This window comes from Lontra canadensis, unplaced genomic scaffold (assembly GCF_010015895.1).
Source record: "Lontra canadensis isolate GAN:19392208 unplaced genomic scaffold, GSC_riverotter_1.0 scaffold58, whole genome shotgun sequence".
NCBI lineage: Eukaryota > Metazoa > Chordata > Mammalia > Carnivora > Mustelidae > Lontra > Lontra canadensis.
In genome coordinates, this window is record NW_022631052.1 from 10,345,695 (window position 1) to 10,367,247 (window position 21,553).

The 21,553-nt window shown below is 39.7% G+C and overlaps 1 protein-coding gene across 3 annotated transcripts in view; it reads right to left on the reverse strand.

The window, feature by feature from the left end:
* SBNO1 (strawberry notch homolog 1) overlaps nucleotides 1–21,553 on the reverse strand; it is a 54,858-nt gene that overhangs the window by 15,641 nt on the left and 17,664 nt on the right. For 2 of the 3 annotated variants that reach the window (XM_032876436.1, XM_032876435.1), the window contains exons 6-20: nucleotides 18,589–18,685; nucleotides 15,843–16,003; nucleotides 14,170–14,303; nucleotides 13,893–13,983; nucleotides 12,061–12,222; nucleotides 10,601–10,736; nucleotides 10,417–10,522; nucleotides 10,114–10,267; nucleotides 9,183–9,365; nucleotides 8,557–8,654; nucleotides 6,822–6,973; nucleotides 5,119–5,316; nucleotides 3,719–3,886; nucleotides 3,446–3,621; nucleotides 2,862–2,993 (exon numbers count right to left, since the gene is read on the reverse strand). In XM_032876436.1, the coding sequence (XP_032732327.1) occupies nucleotides 2,862–2,993; nucleotides 3,446–3,621; nucleotides 3,719–3,886; nucleotides 5,119–5,316; nucleotides 6,822–6,973; nucleotides 8,557–8,654; nucleotides 9,183–9,365; nucleotides 10,114–10,267; nucleotides 10,417–10,522; nucleotides 10,601–10,736; nucleotides 12,061–12,222; nucleotides 13,893–13,983; nucleotides 14,170–14,303; nucleotides 15,843–16,003; nucleotides 18,589–18,685 (2,148 nt within the window). The remainder of the gene's footprint in view (nucleotides 1–2,861; nucleotides 2,994–3,445; nucleotides 3,622–3,718; nucleotides 3,887–5,118; nucleotides 5,317–6,821; nucleotides 6,974–8,556; nucleotides 8,655–9,182; nucleotides 9,366–10,113; nucleotides 10,268–10,416; nucleotides 10,523–10,600; nucleotides 10,737–12,060; nucleotides 12,223–13,892; nucleotides 13,984–14,169; nucleotides 14,304–15,842; nucleotides 16,004–18,588; nucleotides 18,686–21,553) is intronic. The other variant, XM_032876437.1, reaches the window with a different exon arrangement.

The following is a 21,553-nucleotide window of genomic DNA, read 5'->3' on the forward strand; positions in this document are numbered from 1 at the left end:
GTTTAGGCAGGTACATGGCTGTCCAGAATCATGACATTTCTCACTTTCCCCTGCAGCTAATTGTAGGCACACCCCAGTAGGGTGTAGGTGGTATGAACATTTAAGAAATGTCCTTAGAAGTCAAGGACATGCCCTTCTCTTCATTCGCGTCCTCTCTGCCAGATGAAAGACAGAGGTATAATGACTGGAAGTGAAACAGGTAACCTAAAAATGGAGCCTCACACGTTAAAGGACTAAGACAGGAGCGGCATTATCTTTAAGGAGCCATAACAGCCCTGGTCCACCTACTCGAACTTAACACATGGAAGAAATTACCTTCTACCTTCTTTAAGTCAATACGATTTTGGATTTTCTGTCACTTAACAACTAAAACTAATTCCAACTAATATAAGTGTAATGCACATGGGCATAAATTCATAAAACAAAGTATGTAACACAACTGATTAATACCTCTACCTACAATCTTTAGAATGTGTAACATGATGAAAGCCTAGGTGGCTTAGTCAGTTAAGTATCCAAACTCTTGATTGCGATTCAGGTCATGATCTCCTGGTCATGAGAGCAAGCCCAGCGCTGGGCTCCATGCTCAGTGGAGATTCCATCCCCCTTTCCCCTCCCTCCAGTTCTCGTGCATGTACTCTAATTCCCTAAAGTAAATCAATTAAAAAAAAAATGTAACATAAGCTATTTGAATATATTTATAAAAGATAACTTTGGGGGAATCTATGTGACTCAGTTGGTTAAGCGTCTATGGATCAGGTCATGATCTCAGGGTCCTGAGACTGAGCCCCAAACCTGACCCTATGCTCAGTGGGGAGTCTGTTTGTCCTTCTCCTTCTCCCCCTCCACCCTGCTCATGCTCTGTCTCCCTCTCAAATAAACAAAAATCTTTAAAAAAAGAATAAAGACAACTTTGATAGTAACTATCTTCTCCTTTTTTAGCTGCAGAAAGCCTCATTAAAATATAAAGAAAAAAGTGGTAAAACAGATTTTATTCTACCATTTAAATTAAGGAATTAAGGGGGCACCTGGGTGGCTCAGTGGGTTAGGGCCTCTGCCTTTGGCTCAGGTCACGATCCCAGGGTCCTGGGATCGAACCCCACATCGGGCTCTCTGCTCAGCAGTAAGCCTGCTTCCCCCCACCCCTCTGCCTGCCTCTCTGCCTACTTGTGATCTCTGTCAAATAAGTAAATAAAATCTTTAAAAAAAAATTAAAATAAATTAAGGAATTAAGTTTAAGTGGTATTCCTACCTATTTTTTAGCTATCTCATCAGCAACCGCTTATGGAAATTTCAAGTAGATGATGGGGAAGAACTAGCCTAAGAATCTCAAAATTGACTGATGTTTACTGATTCAGTAAACAAAGAACCTCTGGTGGCAACCAAGGTGTCTAGAGTGGCGAGGAATGAAAGACAATCTACACATCATTCAGAATGAACATTGTAGTGAGACATGTCATAGCAATAAGAAAATCAGCAAAACCAAAGGACACTAGTAATCTGAGTATGCTTAAATATATTTCTAGAGTCAAAATCAGACTGACATTGGAGAGTTGCATTAGATGTTATGCCACTAAAATGACCTAGGGAAATACAGTATTTTAATATTCTGACTAAAAATTTAAAAAGCTGGGACACCTGGGTGGCTCAATGGTTAAGCTTCTGCCTTTGGCGCAGGTCATGATCCCACGGTCCTGGGATCAAGTTCCAACATCGGGCTCCTTGCTCAGCAGACAGCCTGCCTCTCCCTCTGCCTCATTCCCTGCTTGTGCTCTCTCTGACAAATAAATAAAATCTTAAAAAAAAAAAAAAAAAAATTATAGCGTGCCTGGGTGGCTCAGTTAGTTAAGCGTCTGCCTTTGGCTCGGGTCATTATCCTAGTGTCCTGGGATCAAGCCCCGCATTGGGCTCCTTGCTCAGCTCTCCTTCTCCCTCTGCCAGCTCTCTCCTTGCTTATGCTATCAAATGGGTAAATAAAATCTTTAAAAAACATTTTTTTAGGGGCGCCTGGGTGGCTTAGTGGGTTAAAGCCTCTGCTTTCAGCTCAGGTCATGATCCCAAGGTCCTGGGAACAAGCCCTGCATTGGGCTCTCTGCTCAGCAGTAAGCCTGCTTCCCCCTATCTTTCGCTCTCTGCCTGCCTCTCTGCCTACTTGTGATCTCTGTCTGTCAAATAAATAAATAAAATCTTTAAAAAAATTTTTTTTAAATTAAAAAGCCTCCAAATTAAGAGCCACATCTAATTCTGTACACAATACTTTATTGCATTCAATTTGTGAAAAAATAATGAAAATGTATAAATATTCAGTGATTATGTGCAACTACTAAAAATGAAAGAATAATAACATTCAACACACTTAATTTCTTCTTCTTTTTTAAAATTTTGTTTATTTATTTGACAAACAGAGAGATAGCGAGGGAGGGAACACAAGCAGGGAGAATGGCAGAGGGAGAAGGAGACTTTCCCCCAGGCAGGGAGCCTGACACAGGGCTCGATTCCAGCACCCTGGGATCATGACCTGAGCTAGAGGCAAATGCTTAATGACTGAGCCACCCAGGCGCCCCCACACTTAATTTCTTTTAAAAGAAAAAAAACCCTAAATATTCACTTAAATATACAGACATTGTATTTTTCATGAAAAAGCATCCCAGAGGGTGCCTTGGGTGGCTCAGTGGTTGAGCGACTGCTTTTGGCTCAGGTCAAGATCCTGGAGTCCCAGGATCAAGTCCTATATCGCCCTGCTCAGTGCAGAGTCTGCTTCTTCCTCTGACCCTCCCCTCTCTGTGCTCTTTCTTTCAAATAAGTAAGTAAAATCTTTTTAAAATACAAGAAAGAAAGAAAAGCATTCCAGAAAAACATACCTTGTCTCCATCCATAAATCTTTGTTTTTCTGTGATATTTAGTATTTCTACAGGGACATCAAGTTCAGATCTCGACTCGTAAGATATGCTTCCGTCATCGTTGCTTACAACCCGCCCTTTGCGACCAGTCATCTGCAAAGCCAAACAGTGTCACTTACAGTTAAGGTACCTGATGAAGATACAGGAAGCACAGGACCCCTGCATTAGAGAAACTTGGTGGGAGAGAGAAGGGGATGATGAAGCCGACACACAGTGCCACCTGTGCTGCACTAGGCAGTGTCCCGGAGAGAATGTCGCAACAGTTTCTGGTTTTGAAAAGTTGAAATTCCCGCAAAGAAAGCAGATACGTGGCAACAATCACAAAGGCTGCATGACAGGTACAATAACAGATCAGTGTGCTGAATAAACACACAGATACTAAGGATAAGAATTCCTGACTCTGGGATGACAAACTGATCAAAGGTTCTAAAATCTAAGAGAAAATTAGACAATTATGTGATGATATTCAAAATATCACTCATTCAATAGGGTTTGGAGTTGACCAAAAAAAGGGACCAAGACAGCCCTGATCTGGTCATATTTACCTCAGCAACATTCTCAGGGCCACCAAGTTCATCAATAAGTTCATCCAGGGTATTAGGAGGGAGGTCTTCTGCTAATTTCTCTAGTTTATCAAGTAGGTCTTTCTTCATCTGTTGGGCCCTTTCCACAGCGTCCTGACTTGTTATAAGGCTACTGTTACTGTTGGTGTTACTGTTAGCTAGATAAAGTACAATTGTTAAAAATCATTACAAAGTTTAAGTATGTTTTGTTTGAAAGTACATCTCAACAGACAAACCAAGCTTCCCCACAGATACCTGGTGCACTGTTAGGAGCAGGCAAAATTACTGGTGTAGATGAAAAACTAGGTCGTTTTGATCCAAGACCTGATGCTAATAAGGCACTTTGAATAGAATCTGGATCTATACTTTTCTTTTTTTTTTTATCTTTGTTTTTCTTGTGATCTTTTCTGATTAACCAGGGATCTGAAAGTTAAGGAAAGATATGTGTCAAATCATCTGTAAAAGCAGCAGAATCTTCAAAGGAAACAACCCTTGAATTTTTTGTATTAACTGGTAACTTAAAAATCATCACCAACTTCAGCGATCCAGTATATCCAATACACTGTCAGATAAAATTCCATAGTATGAGGTTAAAAATCACTGTACAAATGATTGGGTGGCTGGGCGACTGAGTCGGTTGAGTGTCCAACTCTTGGTTTTGGCTCAGGTTGCGATATCAGGGTGGTGAGATCGAGCCCCACATAGGGCTCCACACCAGGTGCAGAGTCTGCGTGTACCTCTCCCTCTGCTCCTCCAACTCTCTCTCTCTCTCATCTCTGGATAAATAAAAATCTACTACTACTACTACTACCACCACCACTACTACTACTGTTAATAATAATAGGGGCGCCTGGTTGGCTCAGTCGTTGAAACGGCTGCCTTCAGCTCGGGTCATGATCCTGGGATCCTGGGATCAAGCCCCACATTGGGCTCTCTCCCGCTCCCCCTGCTTGTGTTCCCTCTCTCGCTATCTCTCTCTGTCAAATAAATAGTCTTCAAGAAGATAAATAAAATCACTGCATAAAACTTAGGCCACTATCTCACACAAATGAGCTGAACTACCAAAAGACAAACAAGCTCGGGGAGTTCTCCACTAAGCAAAGATTAGATTCTGTGCAATGGTTTGTACTGCACTGGGGGAAAAAAAACAGGTTTTATTTATTTATTTATTTAAAAAAATCTTATTTATGGGGCACCTGGATGGGTGGCTGTCATTAAGTGGCTGCCTTTGGCTCAGGTCATGATCCCAGGATCCTGGGATCAAGCCCTGCATCGGGCTCCCTGCTCAGAAGGAAGCCAGCTTCTCCCTCTCTCACTCTCCCTTGCTTATGTTCCCTCTCTCGCTGTCTCTGTGAAATATATACATAAACAAATCTTTAAAAATAAATAAAGATTTTATTTATTTGAGAGAGAGTGTATGCATAAGCGGGGGAGCGGCGAGCGGAGGGAGAGGGAGAAGCAGGCCCGCCATGGAGCAGGGCCTGATGCGGGACTTGACCCCAGGACCCTGAAATTATGACCTGAACCAAAGGTAGATGCTTAACCGACTGAGCCACCCAAGGTGCCCTGAAAAAACAGGTTTTAATACAATATCCTGTTTCAAACACACAGAAATAACCTTTCATTAACATTTAATTAAGTACTGACGTACTTACCATCTTCATCATCCTCACTAGACTCATCTCTGAATGGGTTGAAATCATCGTCGTCTCCGGAGCTCATGTTTTTCGAGCTCTCATAGTCACTTTCTTCATGATCAGATACGTCCGATTCACTTCCACTATCATCGGAACTACTACCAGTAAGGCCACCTACTTTCCGCGCTTTCTTGGCTTCTCGAGTTATTTCTTCACCTACCCTCAAACCCAAAATAAGACAGTCAGCCCAAACACACTCTTCTAAAGATCTAGGAAACTACTTTTAGTTCACGAGCTTTTAAAGTGAGAAACATACAGGAAAAACTTTAAGTATATAAATTTCATAAGTAAATGTTAACCTTTTAGATTTCCTTAAGAAATCATGTTATGTTCAATTATTAAGAAAAAATTAGACACGTAAATATAAATTCAAGACTACCTTTAAGTGTACATGTTTCAAAATAAATTTAGGACAACAGAGATAACAGAGAATCTCCAGCATTTTCACAGTTTAATTGTGAATCAGGTTGAGAGCAGAGGCCTAATAATTAAATAACTCTATTAAACTTCATTTGTAAAAAGTCAGACTAGGTGCTGATTTTATTTTATTGAGTACTCAGGAAAGATATATGGGAGATGCCTGGGTGGCTCAGTCGGTTGATTTAAGTGTCTGACTCTTGGGTTTTGGCTTAGGTCAATGATCTCAGGGTGGTGGTATCCAGCCCTAAGTTGGGTTCCATGTATGGAGCCAGCTTAAGATTCTCTCTCTCTCCACCTCCCTACCCTCCCTGCCCCTCCCTACCACTCATGCTCATGTGTTCTCTTCCTCATCTAAAAAAAAGCAAAAAAGAAAAAAAAAGAAAAAGACATAGACATCTGGAACAAACCATTAAAAGTTTACTTATTAATGAGAGAGATGGTAAAAAGTACATAATTCAGGAAAGATAAACATGACCACGTGACCATTTTAAGATGTCACTAATTCTAAAACACAGCATTACTTTTTTTGCCACTACAATTAAAAAATACTGTCAATTATAACCATCAATCCACTTTCAAGCATGTTAAAAATGTAAAAAACTGTCCTTCTTAGAACAGATGAACTAAGGTTACACTGTCAGCCACTTGTGTTTGGAACACACCCAGCATCAGACAGTTGTTGCTACAGAGATGATCACCGTCTTAATGACAGCCTGAGAAGTTAACTTCTGAAAGCCGAACAGTTTACTAGGAATCTAAACAGAATTCGAAGTTGGCATATGATAAAACATCCAATAAGCACTGAGTATATTTCTAACAATAACTACAAATGCCTCTTTAAAAAAACTATAAAAACACAGTATGTATATATGCATACGCAGCTCTGACAACAGTAATGCCCAGATTTTGTTTTCCATAGATTGCCCATTAGCTGTGTAAACGTGGGGAGATTCCTTAACCTTTTAATCTTGTCATGCCTTTTTGTCCTCTGTCTAGAAAAAAAAAAAAAAGATCTATTTTCATATGGATCCCTTATGGGTTAAATGAAATAACAGAAGGGCAGTGCTGAAGACAGTGCCTAGCACCAAACTGTCACTTGTGCATTTAAAACCACGTAAGTGACAGCGAAAGTATGCAACCACGTGCCAATTTAAAAGGAAGGCAGCTCAATCCCCAAATATTGCTCCTCAAAATGCTCACATTTATACTATTTTCAACATCATTTAAAGAAAAGAACCCACCTTTCCGCTTCTTTACTTTATTTTCTTTACAAGGACTATCTCTTGGAGAACTATTGTTACTTGGAGCTGTCAAATCAATTCCTAGCAAACTATAAAGTTTCTTCCGGTCTGGAGCTGGGAAGTGTTTTTCAATAAGTGACTGCAACACTCCTCTGTTTACACGAGAGAAAAAGTGGTAATTAGAGGTTCAGTCTGCAAAATAATTATTATCTGTAAAGTCTGAAGGGGTGCTTGGGTAGCACAGCTGATCATCCAACTCTTGGTTTTGGCTCAGGTCATGATCTCATGGGTTGTGGGGTCAAGCCCCCTGCCAGCCTCCATGCTCAGCAGGGAGTCAGCCTAAAGTTCTCTCCCTCTGTTCCTCTCCCCATGAGTGCTCACACTTGCTCTCTCAAATAAATAAATAAAATTAAAACATATATATATACTTTAAAACATGTTTCTTAAAAATAAATATACTTTAATACTACAAAATATTAATAATCCAGCTGAAATAATTTAATATTCTAGGCTAAGGCTGTTGAATTGAAATATAGTTCAAGCCCAGCCAATTATGCAAGTTTTACATTTTCCAGTAGTTACATTAAAAAGTGAAGTAAATGGGCGCCTGCGTGGCTTGTCATTAGGTGTTTGCCTTTGGCTCAGGTCATGATCCCAGAGTCCTGGGATCTAGCCCTGCTTAGGGCTCACTGCTCGGCTGGAAGCTTACTTCTCCCTCTCTCACTCCCCCTGCTTATTATGTTCCTTTTCTCACTGTGTCTCTCTCTAAATTCCTTAAAAAAAAAAAAAAAAAAAAAGTTAAAACAGGAGAAAAAGAAATTTTTTAAGGATTTTATTTATTTGACAGAGCGCGCCTGATGCACACTCAATCTCAGGACCCTGGGATCATGACCTGAGCTGGAGGAAGACACTTAACTGAGTAAGCTACGCAGGCGCCCGAAACACTTTTTTAGTAATAGATTTCAGGACACAGACTAGTATCAAATCAACATGCAATCAGTGAGATGTAAAACATTACTTTTTTTAAAGTCTTGTCATTTTGTACTCACAGGGTATCTCAATTTTGGACTTGCCATTGATAGGCACACGTGACTAGTTCCTATCACTTTAAACAATGTAGTAACAGGCACACAAGTATAGAGAAAGATTAGGAGGTGCACGTTTTGCTTTTGGAAGAAGTTCTGAATTACAACCATCTTAAAAGGAAGGAGCCACTCGAATATATTTCCTAACACAAGAAATAGTATAGCAGGGCAAAGGGTATTTTGCTAATTTTACGATTAGAGTTAAAATTGGCAGGGTAGGCAAAGAAATTGAAAAACAATGCCTAAATCATCTTTTTAAAATTCTCATGACTGTCTGCAATTTTAATACTATAGATAACTACAGAGAACCATTGCTCGTATTGCTCCTCTGAATAATGATAATTTCAAACACGCAAAGCTGAAACTAAAACTCAAACTATTCTAGGCTGTCACAGATTTCTGAGATCTACAACACAAAAATCACACCCTTCCATTAGTGTAAATACTGGGCACAGTATCGTCAAAATGCTTAACAATCGAGTACTTCTGTGTTACAGTTTTCCAATGGATATATTGTGATGAACAAGCGTAGAATGGAACCTAAGATCAGAAAAACTTTAATGATGATACAGATGAATCAAAACTTCTGCCTCCAGGAAATGCCAACATTCAAACTAATCTAAATAAAAACTCAAAACTAAAAACATTACTTGGCAGTTGAAACGAAATCATTTAATTCTCCTCCACCCTCTTCCAAGGCTTCTAATGTTCTAGCTTCGCCTGTTGATTGCAGACCAATTACAACACACTGGAGAGAAAAATAAAATTAAAATAAAACTATGCATGTGGTTTCTTAGGATATATTTTAAATATTTAGCTAAGAAAAAAAAGGATTTCAAACAAGAATGACCCATTATTACGTGTGTGCTCATTTATTTATTATACATATATCTGAGGCATGCTATGTGTAAAAAGCTTAGCTAGGAAATAGGATTACATCCTGGACATTCAGTTCTTTGTGATTTAAACAGATATATCTATATTGCTAAAAAGAAAAAAAGCTGTATGGTAATCTATACCCACACGTCAGCTGTAGTTGTATCTGAGGATGGCCAAGTTAGTGTGATTTACTTTTTTATATACTTTTTGAACTATCTAAATTATTTATAAATAGGCACCGCTTTTATTATTTTTAAAAATAGTAAATTTTAAAGTCTTACTATGTTAATACCTTAATTCTCAGAAAGAACAGGCTTTACAAGCAGAAAGCCTGAACACCCAGAAGATTAGGAAACATAACCAAAGACCAAATCTCTCAGTGTGTTCTTCAACTTACTTTTCCATTCTTGATTTCTTCTCGAGCTAGTTGCACAACCCTTTTAACTTTGGATGCTATGCACAAGTATTTGAAAAATCTCTGGTGCGCAGACCAGAACTGACCCCACATGGATTTCTTCATGCGTTGCTCAGCATCAATCAGATCTGCGGCTTGCTGAAATCTCTCTCTGGCAATGACCCACTGAAGAGGGAAAATCCACATTTTAGACATTTCATCTATGCATGTGATTTTTAAAAAATGACTGATTCAAGCAAAATACTGTTAAGTACAAGACTAATACTAATTTAATGAACCATCTTTAGTAACTTGGCCATCTCTAAACAAATGTTTTTCAGGATGATCACAGAGGTGCCTCTAAATTCTTATCAGCTACTAGAGTCATTGCAGGGAATAGTTACATTGTAATTTTTAAAATTATGCAACTTAGGGGTGCCTGGGTGGCTCAGTCAGTTAAGCATCTGCCTTTAGCTCAAGTTATGATCCCCCGGTCCTGGAATCAAGCCCCACTGGGCTCCCTGCTTAGCAGGGAGCCTGCTTCTCCCTCCTCCATTCCCCCTGCTTGTGTTCCCTCTCTTGTTATGTCTCCTTCTGTCAAATAAATAAAATCTTAAATAAATAAATAAACAAACAGAATTATGCAACTTAAACATTTTTTTGGAAAAAAGTTTAAGGCTTAAGTGATTTTTATACCCAACACGGGGCTCGAACTGACAACCCCAAGGATCAAGAATTGCACACCATCCTGACTCGGCCAGCCACATGACCCATTACAAATGGCTTTTTTAAAATAAATTACTTTAACAAAAGAGAAAGCTTAGGAAATTAGGAAAATGGGCATCTAGCGCCTTATCTGTTGTTTTATAGCAAAATATATACTTGTGAGGTGAGAGACATTAAAAATACTAGGAATTAAGAAAAAACTTCTCACCAGCTTGACTGCTTTGTTATACATTTTCACATAGCTCTGAGAAAGAAGAACTTCCTCAATTTTGAAGGTCACTCCAGTAAAGCTCAGCTGTCGAGCAATGTACATTCCTCTAAGCTTCATATCCATAGCAACAATTTCCATGGCACCAACACCTCTGAATAAAATTAAAACACACAGTAACTATCATTAAATATAGTAGGGCTTTAATATAAGTGGAAAAAGGTTTTAGCAGTAACACCTCTTTTAGACTGCAACTGAGAAAAGACAATGTATACAGACAATGTATACTGTAAATTGCTTTACCTCCGTTCTACTGCTTGGATAAAATCACTGAATTCTCTAAATGGAGTTCCCTCACCCCATATTCCAAGACGGTTCATATAGGCCATGTTTCGTGGTTCAGAAGCACCTGAAAAATTCAGAAACAAAACATTTTATAGCTGAAAAAATAACCCACACATATCTTTCAAATAAAATAACAACTCACCAGTGGCACTAGCATAAACAACTCTGGCCTTTGGCAATTTGTTCTGAAGCTCTAGAACTGCTAAGCCTGTCTTGGTTGGCTTTGAAGAACCAACAGGACATAAGTTTTTTGCTTTATGACATTCATCAAACACTATCTGTATAGAAAGAATTAAGGAACATATCACAGTAGCAAGTATCGCTAATCCTTAAGGAAAACTTAAGGTTTATTTGAAAGCCTTGGGAAAAATCCCAAATTTCTGGGGTGGTAGAATTTGGTGGGGTCAAATTCAAGACAATCAGGAAGGGGAGAGATGCTGTGGATAATAAACCCCTGAGCATTAACTTTTTAAAATAACACCAACATACCCATCATCCGGTGTTTGGTTTTTTTTTTCATCATCTGGTGTTTTGTTAAACCTTAACATTTTACTGTTATTTGCCTGAGACGGTTTTCTTTTTAAGGTAAGAAACATAAATGAAGCCCTCTATGTGCCTCTCCTTGACATCACCCCTCCCTCTCAAGTCCGAGAGGCAACCAAATTATTTTGCTTATTTATACTGACCAGATATTTCTTAATTAGAATGTAAGAAAAGACTCCACTGTGGCAAAGTATGTCCACCACACAGATAATTTTGGCAAATTCTCTAACTAGAAGTATAATCGGTGACTAATTTAATTACCATTTGAAAAACATTCTTCATGCATAACAGTGAAAGGTGTGCTACGGGCAAATAGGTTTGGAAATCACTAAGTTCACAGTTTCTTCCCCTTAGTCTTCTCAGGTGCTTTACTACGTGAATATGCAGTATGAATCCCCAAAAGCGGAATACAGTATTCATCACTTCCCACATCTGTTAACATTTTCCTAAACCAGGAGCTTAAATATCGGCCTCTTACATGACAGCTACAAAACAGAATCTCCCTTGGACATTGGGAAGTCATTAAAGCTATCATCCAGGCAATTTCAGTTAATCTCCGGATGTAGTTGTTTTGTTGTTGTTGTTTTTTAAGATTTTATTTATTTGAGAGAGAGCAAGCAAGAGCGGGGAGAAGGTCAGAGGGAGAAGCAGATACCCGAGGAACTGAGAGCCTGATGTGGGACTTGATCCCGGAACTCCAGGATCATGACCTGAGCCGAAGTCAGTGGCTTAAACAACTGGGCCACCCAGGCATCCCTCAGGATGTAGTTTTAAATGTATGTTTGTTTGTGTATGTTTGTTTGTTTTTGAAAGATTTTATTTATTTACTCGACAGAGAGAGATCACAAGTAGGCAGAGAGGCAGGCAGAGGGAGAGGGGGAAGCAGGTTCCCCGCCATGCAGAGAGACTGATGTGGGGCTCGATCCCAGGACCCCAAGATCATGACCTGGGCCGAAGGCAGAGGCTTAACCCACTGAGACACCCAGGTGCCCCAATGTTTATTTTTACATTCACTTTTGGTCATTTAAAAAATACAAAAACATTTGTTGTAAAGGATACCACTCCATCGAAGTCATCACCGCACCAATGCAGAAGTTGTTTTAATCTAGTTTTATATTTACCGCCAGACTGACTTTCACCAATAAGGGAAGAATAGGTAGCAAAAATGACACCCTTTTTGACGCTCCCATTATGTTTGGAAGAAATTTTTCCATATTTAAACTAAAAAAGAAAAAAAGAAGAATTTAACATATACACTTTTTTCTCCGAAGAATCTATCCCACTCAAACGTCTATAGGAGGAAATTGGTGGGTCCATCATGTGTTTTAGGGAAGTCAAAAGAGCCCCTAAGACCCCACACACAAAACTTCTACATATGTATACACACACACATACGTGCATACACCCACACATATATACACACACATATATACAACTTCATGTTACAACGATCTAGTTTTCATCAAAGTCTCAAAAAACATTTTTTTTTTTAAAGATTTTATTCGTTTTGAGAAAGAGAGTGAGCGAGCATGCATGGGGAGGGTAAGGACAGAGGGAGAGGGAGAAGCAGACTCCCCACTGAGCAGGGAGCTTGATGAGGGGCTCAGTACCAGAACCCTGGGATCATAACCTGAGACAAAGGCAGATGCTCAACTGACTGAACCACCCACGTGTACCTCAAAAACTTCTATCAACAAGAAAAGATTACAGGGATGCCTGGGTGGCTCAGTTGGTTAAGCAGCTGCCTTCGGCTCAGGTCATGATCCCAGCGTCCTGGGATCGAGTCCCACATTGGGCTCCTTGCTCATCAGGGAGCCTGCTTCTCCCTCTGCCTCTGCCTGCCATTCTGCCTGTGCTCGCTCTCTCTCCCTCTCTCTCTCTGACAAATAAATAAGTAAAATCTTTAAAAAAAAAAAAAAAGAAAGAAAAGATTACAAACCAAACCCTCACTCCAAGAAAAAAAAGTCACAATATTCACTCTATAAAATATTTATTATGCACTTACTGTATGGCAAGTCATGATAATTAAATTCTAAGGCATATATAAAGAACCATGATTAGTAATTAATATACCCTTCTTCAATTGTGCGGACTAAAAAAAAAAAAAAATCAAAAATATTTCTAGATGCCAGTCACATGTTTTTAGTTTTGAGTTGTGAGGAATCATTCAAGACACAGTACTTTACCTACAAATCCACACAGATACCCACCCAAAAAAGCCAATGATGAGCAGGGCAACACTGAACCAACCTAGGGCTCACATGGAAGTAGATTTACATTTACCTATTTTCAAAAGGCTAACAGGGAGGTACCTACCTGCAGGAAGTCTGCCTAATGTACTACTCCGGCTCTTGGTACACAGGAGGTCAGTAATGATTTGCCAAATGAACATTAAGATTACTATCATATTATAGTATGCTTTAGATAGTTGGGACACATTTTCTTCCACCGGACAGAATTGTTTTAACATGAACACAGGTACAGATACAAAAATCCAGTGGGTTTTTCCAAATCAATCTCCAAGCCTCAAAAACTCTCTATGTGCTGCGAGTACCTGTCCACACAGCTTTACTATGCTATACCCTGTTACTCACAGGTACGAGTTTCAGCCATGTAAGGTTACCTCGGAAACAAAGACAAAAAGAGCACCAAAAACTGAGAACTCCATGATGACAGAGACAAGGCCCATTTTGTTTGCCACTATACAACCGTACCTAGCACAGTACTTGATGCACAGGAACCCACAAACCAAGAACAACTAACACTCACTAATGTCTTCTGTAAAATAATTCACTTAATCCTCACAACTCTACAAAGTAGAAACTGTTATTCCCATCTCATAGACGAGTCAATATTTACTGAATGACTAACCAAATAGAAAACTTTCATACCTTGTTTAATGAATGAACCAAAATGTTTTTTGCTCCAATATCCCTCAAATCTCTTTCAGCATCATACTTTAAATCATTTGAAACACTGAACCTGCCACATAAAAAAGAAAAAAAAAGTAATTAAATGCAAATTCCATCAATCTAGCAATATTCAGGATAAATAAAAACAGGGCTTGACATTTAAAAAAAAAAAATACACCTGCTCATTAAAACCCATCTTACATGCTGGAGTAACTATTCACAAAAGAAGCTTCCACAGACAGTCTTTGGCACTTACCATAATGCTCTTTTTCTACTCAACAAGTAATTTTCATAGATAATTCCCGCTATTGTCCTTCCTTTCCCCACACCAGCACCATCACCTATCAAGAAGCCAGCACGATCTCCATTAGGTAGGAATGTTTCATGTTGCTGAAAAAGAGAAAGCTGATAACTAAGCTACTCCTTTAGAGACTGGGATGATCCATCTTTCAAACACTGTTGTAGGAATATATTAATGTGATCTATGTGTATATAAACTGCACAAAGTTTAGCTCAGTATGGATTCCTTCTTAATATTTACTATGTATTCTTTCTGGCTACAATCACATGCACCAGGTAACTGAAGTTACTGGAGTTAACAAATTGGTTAGCATTCTTCTTCTTCTTCTTTTTTTTTTTTTTAGGATTTTATATATTTATTTGACAGACAGAGATCACAAGCAGGCAGAGAGGCAGGCAGAGAGAGGGGGAAGTAGCTCCCCACTGAGCAGAGAGCCCGATGTGAGGCTGGATCCCAGGACCCTGGGATCATGACCTGAGCCGAAGGCAGAGGCTGTAACCCACGGAGCCCCCCAGGTGCCCCAGTTAGCATTCTTCTGTGTCTCTTTCAATGCCTGCATAGTCAAATACAAACAATCACACATAAATATGGAGGACGGTTAGCTGTTCGGCTGTTGCTTATTTTACAGAAATGGAGTGCAGAAGAAATCCTCTCAAGAAAACTGGCATAACTAATTCATGGTTTTGAAAGTCAGTACAATACCCATACAATAATACCACAGTTCATTCAAATAGCCACCAGGGTATGGGATTTTTAGGTCCTTTTTAGCATTCAGGAACCAGGATTAAAAGAGCTGCAACAAACAGTCATCCATCCATCTCCTTAATGTATATATTCTTAACCTAATAGTTGTATTGGATAGACTCCCAATAATGGAATTGTTAGGTCAAAGGACATATGTAATTTTTTTTTCAAGCAAGCTCTACGTTCAATGCAAGGCTAGAACTCACGACCCCAAGATCAAGAGTCATGCTCTATCGACTGAGCCAGCCAGGCATAATAGGATATATGTAATTTTATTTTTATTTATTTTAAAAGAGAGAGGAAGCACATGCACAAGAGCTGGGTTTGGGGAGAGGACAGAGAGAATCTTAAGCAGGCTCCACACCTAGGACAGAGCCTGAGATCATGACCCGAGCGGAAATCGAGAGTCTGACACTTAACCAACTGAGCTACCCAGGCACCCCACATTTTTAATACACATCCCCAGTGAATTCCAAAAAGGTTATAACATTTTTCATTTCCAGTAAAAGTGAACCCCCTGCATCCATGCTACCCCTTTAATTTTTTAACACACGAGGGGCACCTGGGTGGCTCAGCTGGTTGGGCGTCCAACTCTTGATTTCAGCTTAGGTCATCATCTTGGGTTCATGGGATCAGGCCCTGCATTGGGCTCCACACTCAGCACAGAGTCTGGTTATCCCTCTCCCTCTGCTTCTCCCCCTGCTCACACATGCTCTCTCTCTAAAATAAGAAAATAAATAATTTTCTAACAAATGAAACTTTTGTAAAATCATAAGCACAAGTTTTTCATTCAAGGAAAATTGCCTTTATGTTAAAGCAACTATATTATATGGACAAGGATTAAAAGATAAATATATTGTATGTAATTATGAAATACTGCTTACCTGGGCTGCATAAGTAATTGCCTCCAGCTGTAACGCTGACAACCAGCCATTATCAATGGTTTCTTCAGAAATGGATGTTTTGTACCAAACATCAGGAGGAGTAACACTGGATAAAGAACTTGTTTCCACTACAGCATCTGGATGACGTAGGCCAATTTTTACTAAATGAAAATTTAAAAATACTTCATTTTAATTTTTCTAGGTAATAATGCTCCCAGTTTTATTACATAATATTGCCATATTTTTGCTGTCAGAGAAAATAAAAGTAAGTAAGTAACTATACACTCCAGGATTCTAAAAAGGCACCGATAGGTGGTAAATTAATACTTAAATTTGATAAAAGGACCAATTTATCAAATACTTACGGTTTAAATAGAGACCTGCTGATTAAAAAAGATATAGAAAAGGGTGCCTGGGTGGCTCAGTGGGTTAAGCCTCGGCCTTCAACTCAGGTCATGATCTCAGAGTCCTGGATCGAGCCCCTCATCGGGGCTCAGCTTCCCCCTCTCCCTGCCTCTCTGCCTACTGTGATCTCTCTCTGTATCAAATAAATAAATAAAATCTTAAAAAAAAAAGATACAGAAAAATATCAACTTAAGTTTGTATCACCAGGTTCCCCAGTAGCAACAAAATAAAATCCTAGATTTGGAAATCTATTTGAGGGACGCCTGGGTAGCTCAGTTGGTTAAACGTCTGCCTTTGGCTCAAGTCATGATCCCAGGGTCCCGGGATAGTGTCTCACTCACATCGGGCTCCTTGCTCAGCAGGGAGCCTCTGCTGGCCACTCACCCTGCTTATGTGCATGCTAACAAATAAATAAATCTGGGGCGCCTGGGTAGCTCAGTGGGTTAAAGCCTCTGCCTTCGGCTCAGGTCATGATCGAGCCCCGCATCGGGCTCTCTGCTCAGCAGGGAGCCTGTTTCCCCACTCTCTCTCTCTCTGCCTGCCTCTCTGCCTATTTGGGATCTCTCTCTGACAAATAAATAAAATCTTTAAAAAAATACAAACAAACAAATAAATCTTTAAAAAAAAATCTATTTGAATGAATCATTCACTTGAATTAGTAAAACAAAAAATCTGGAATTTAATTTTATTCTGAAAGGTATTTTAATGGAAATCTTGGATATAAAACTAAACAGCAACTAATTCCTCAAAATGCATTATGTGAATAGTTTTAAATAAAGGTCAGAAAACTTTTTCTATAAATAAGTCAATTAGTATTTACAGCTTTGCTGAGCAGCTGGTCTATTACTGAACAATGCCATTGTAGCAGTGTAAAAGCAGCCACAGCCAATAAATAAATAAACAAACTCATGGCCATAGTTATTTTCCAATAAAACTTTATATAAACAGGCAATGGTCCAAATTTAGTTTGCTGACCTCGGTTTAAAGGGCCACGGGTAAACTTTCAATTCTTTTATGAAAACCATTATGGGGAGTGAGGGAAACCACCCATTTGAGATACCACAACCTAAGATTCTTTTTATTTTTTCTTTTTTTTTTTTTTTAATTTATGTATGGGGGCACCTGGGTGGCTCAGTGGGTTAAAGCCTCTGCCTTCAGCTCGGGTCATAATCCCAGAGTCCTGGGATCAAGCCCCACATTGGGCTCTCTGCTCAGCGGGGAGCCTGCTTCCCCCTCCTCTCTCTCTCTGCCTGCCTTCTCTGCCTACTTGTGATCTCTGTCAAATAAATAAATAAAATCTTAAAAAAATAATAAAATAAAATTTATGTATGCATATGTTCTTTTTAAGTAGGTTCCACATCCAAACTGGGGCTTGAACTCATGACTCTGAGATCAAGGTCTCATACTCTACCAAGTGAGCCAGCCAGGCACCACCTGAAGTTAATTTTAAATGACCAGAAATTATGGGATCCTAAAGTCAATACATAGTTGGTAAACAGAAATTTTGAGTTTAAGTGGTAGTATTAGTAGCTTTTCATAGAAACTTGGAGTACATAAAGGATTCTAGCCATTTATTTTTTCATCTTATCTCCCCCATAAAATGAAAAAGTGAACATTTTTACATCAGAACTAAAAACTACTAATTTTCTTTGTTTTTAAAGATTTTCTTCATTGATTTGACAGAGAGATACAGTGAGAGAGGAACAGAAGTAGGGGGAGTGGGAGAGGAAGAAGCAGGCTTCCCAATGAGCAGGGAGCCCGACATGGGGCTCGATCCCAGGAGCCCAGGATCATGATCTGAGCCAAAGTCAGATGCCCAACAACTGAGCCACCCAGGCGCCCCAAACTGTTAATTTCCAATTTGACATAGTGGCCACTAAAAAAATAAATCACAGTTGTTACAGAAAAAAGGACAGAAGTGTTTATGTACTCCAATGAAATAAACAGCACATTTTTAAAATTCCCGTGTTTTTGTGCTTTGTTTATATAAAATATATAAAGCTAAGATACAGATTTCTATCTCTGCAATTTACTATGATTTTATAATCACTAATACGAGCAAAGTTAACTTGAAACACAATAAAACCCAAGCTTTTTTACTCTAAAGGACTTCAGCCCAAAATGGTTCTACGTTTGCATAGGGAAAATAACCCACAGCAAAATTTTCACGTAGGTATTTTAAAATATATTACAATTTAAAACCTATTACAAAGCTCTTGTCAAATTCTGAGGTACTCAATATTGGCAGATCCTAATAGGTAATAACATGTGTGGGAAAGTTACTTAAGTTCAAGAAGAACCGGGAAGTCTTTCATTATGTTGACAGATTCCAACAACATACATTTTATCGGCATATACTCTGCATAGGTTTCTGCGTGACCCATTTCTTCTTCATCTTCTTCCTCCGGTTCATCTTCCTCTTTCACAACAGGGACCTTCTGTAACACAGTGGGAGCATAATCAGAGACTGGAAGCCTAACCAACACAAAGAAAAACTCTTCTGTAGGTATACTAAACAGTCTTCAGTCTTGGAAACATGACACACGACTTCTATATTCCCTAAAATCTGGGTCACACTTTACATCTTCTGTGCTTCTCCAATGAGTACAGGTAATCCATAACCCAACTCTCATCCCTAACACACCACTGGGTCACCTCAGGGCTCCACCATCCTTCCAGCCACGACTATCTCAAACTTTCCTCTTCAATATTGACTACCACCCTCCATGATGTCCAGAACTCTTTTTTAACCTCAGTCTTCAGTCTTCATTTCAGTTCTAGGAACAGAAAGACCAAAAGATCTGGGGAGCAAAGGTGGATGAGCTAGCCCCAGAAGCTCATCCTACAACCTCAGTGCCAGAAACTGCTGAAGTTACACATCCCACCCTCATTTCAGGTGGGATGTGTAACTTCCACCTGGATTGCACCTTCAATCCAGCTGTCTTCTTTCCATCAGACACGGAAACCAAAACCCCAGAAAACTCTGGACTTAAAGGTTCTTTTGAAGGACAGAGAATCTACTTGACATCTGTGCCTCCAAGCAACAATCATATGTAAGATAGCCAAGCACTTACTCTCCAAACCCTAGAACACCGAAAAATGCAATGGGGAGCTCTTACTAATTAAACCAGGAAAACAGGAATGAAGCCAGACTGTCCCAGGCAACTTGAGTGAATGGTTACCAGTCACATGTTCCTTTCTTTCTTCACCGAATCTTGAAGGGTAAGATACAGAGGATTAGGGGAACAGAAAGACCCTGTACTTGCCTCCTTTCACTAGAAGTAAAACCATCAGCAAAGCTCTTAATTAATGTGCTTATTCAAGAAAAACTACAGAGAAAAAGCTGTGAAACCCAGTAAATGTAGAAAAGAAGAAGAAAAAGAAAGAGAAACCAGTCAAGACCTATAAGCAATGCCAAAGGCAACAAAGCCTTGAAAGGTAAGGGCAGGCATTTTTATTTCTTTCTCTTTGGTCTAGAGTATGATGGCACAAAGATGCTCAATAAAGTGGGAAGGAGAAGAGAGATGGTAGACAAACACCCAATCAACATCAACCCATGGAATCCTGAGAAAAAATCCAAAACAGTTCCAAATGCTCTTATAGCCAAAATGAAACTCAATTACAGAAACTGTAGACAAAGTGGGGCTGGCCAAAGAAACAGATGTAAATCCCCATTCTGCTGGTTTTTTGTGTGGCCTTAAGCAAATGACTTAAATTCTGACTCCTCCTGACCCCCACCTCCAGCCCTTTCCCCGCCTACCAAGTAAGAACGCATAGTAAAGGACTGGCCTTCCCTTTCTATCTTATCTTACTATACCTGAATTTAAAAAAAAAAAAAAAAAAGAAAAAATTACCAAGAGTGTAACTGGAAGATAGATGGGTGACACTGTCTGGTCACAAAATCAGGGACCAGAGAGGTAAATTTCTAAGCCAGTAAAATGGCAACTGAGGGCCACCAACCTTAGGATCAAGGAGAGAATCATGAGGGGGAGCAGGGAAAGGTTGTGGTACCTGGGGAAGGTCTGCCCAACACACAGAACACGTGTTCACTACTAAACTTGAGGCATGCTTTACGAGGTGGGGAATGTGAACCCAGGGTTGTCAGGTACTCCTAGTTTTCAGGAGAACCTGGAGTTCAGGATCTTTATGTGGTAGCAACAAACTGAAAATCTTTCAAAATGTTGTGGAGGCCAAACAGAACACATCTGTCAACTGGCTTTGGTGCACAGTCTAGCAGTCTGTAATCTCTGCTAGATGTTTCTTTTCTTTTAAGTGAGGTCTATTCCCAATGTGGGGCCAGAACTAAAGACTTCAAGATCAACAGTCACATGCTGCACTAACTGAGCCAGACAGATGCACCTGTTAGATGTTTCTTAACTGCAAGGACAACATAGAACTTTTGGCATATCGTGGGCAAACATGTACATGAGAATCTATGTACATTTCTTAAAAATGCAACTGTACTTTCTAAAAATCAACTTCTACGTAAGTTGCTGGTACACAACGATTAAGTAAACTGGGTCCTGCCAGCATTCATTTTCCTGGTCCCTGTTCAAAACCTCAGGCACAGAATGCTGTGCTGTCTTTCGAATTCCATATTCCATCCCTAAGTCCTATCAATTCTTCGGTATTGTTACATGCAGTCATCTCCTATTTTCCTTTTTTTCTTTCCCCTCACCTTTTCCCACCCTCTTTGCAATCCTCCAAGTTTAGTCTCTTAATTTCTCCCTTGGAGTACTTAACCAACCTTCCAACCTGCCTCTCTTCCCCACCTGACACCCTGAAACACTAAAAGGATCCTTTACTTCCAGGGGCCCCCAATGGTGCTACACCAAGTCTTTTTTTTTTTTTTTTTTAGATTTATTTATTCATTAGAGAGAGCAAGCAAGAGAGAGACAGAGCATGCGCATGCAGGTAAGCAGGAGTGGGGGGAGCAGAGGGTAAGAATCTCAAGCAGATTCCCCGCTGAGCACAGGGCCTGATCTCACAACCCTGAGACCATGACCTGAGCAGAAACCAAGAGTCAGACGCTTAAGCAACTGAGCCACCCAGGTACCCAAAGTCTTTCAAACTCCACTCAGGAACCTCCACAGTGCCAAAACCAACCATTCCAACTTTCTCCTGGCTTACTGCCACCTAAGTATATAGCCACCACCTCCCCTGTGCCTATCAATGCTTTAGCTCCCTTCCTAAAATGCCCTCTTACAGTCTCTCCAAATCCAACACCTAATCTCCATCATACCTGCTCCACAAAATGAAGTGTTCCCAGACCATCTGAATCCAGGGAGGTTTCCTCTTCCTCCAAT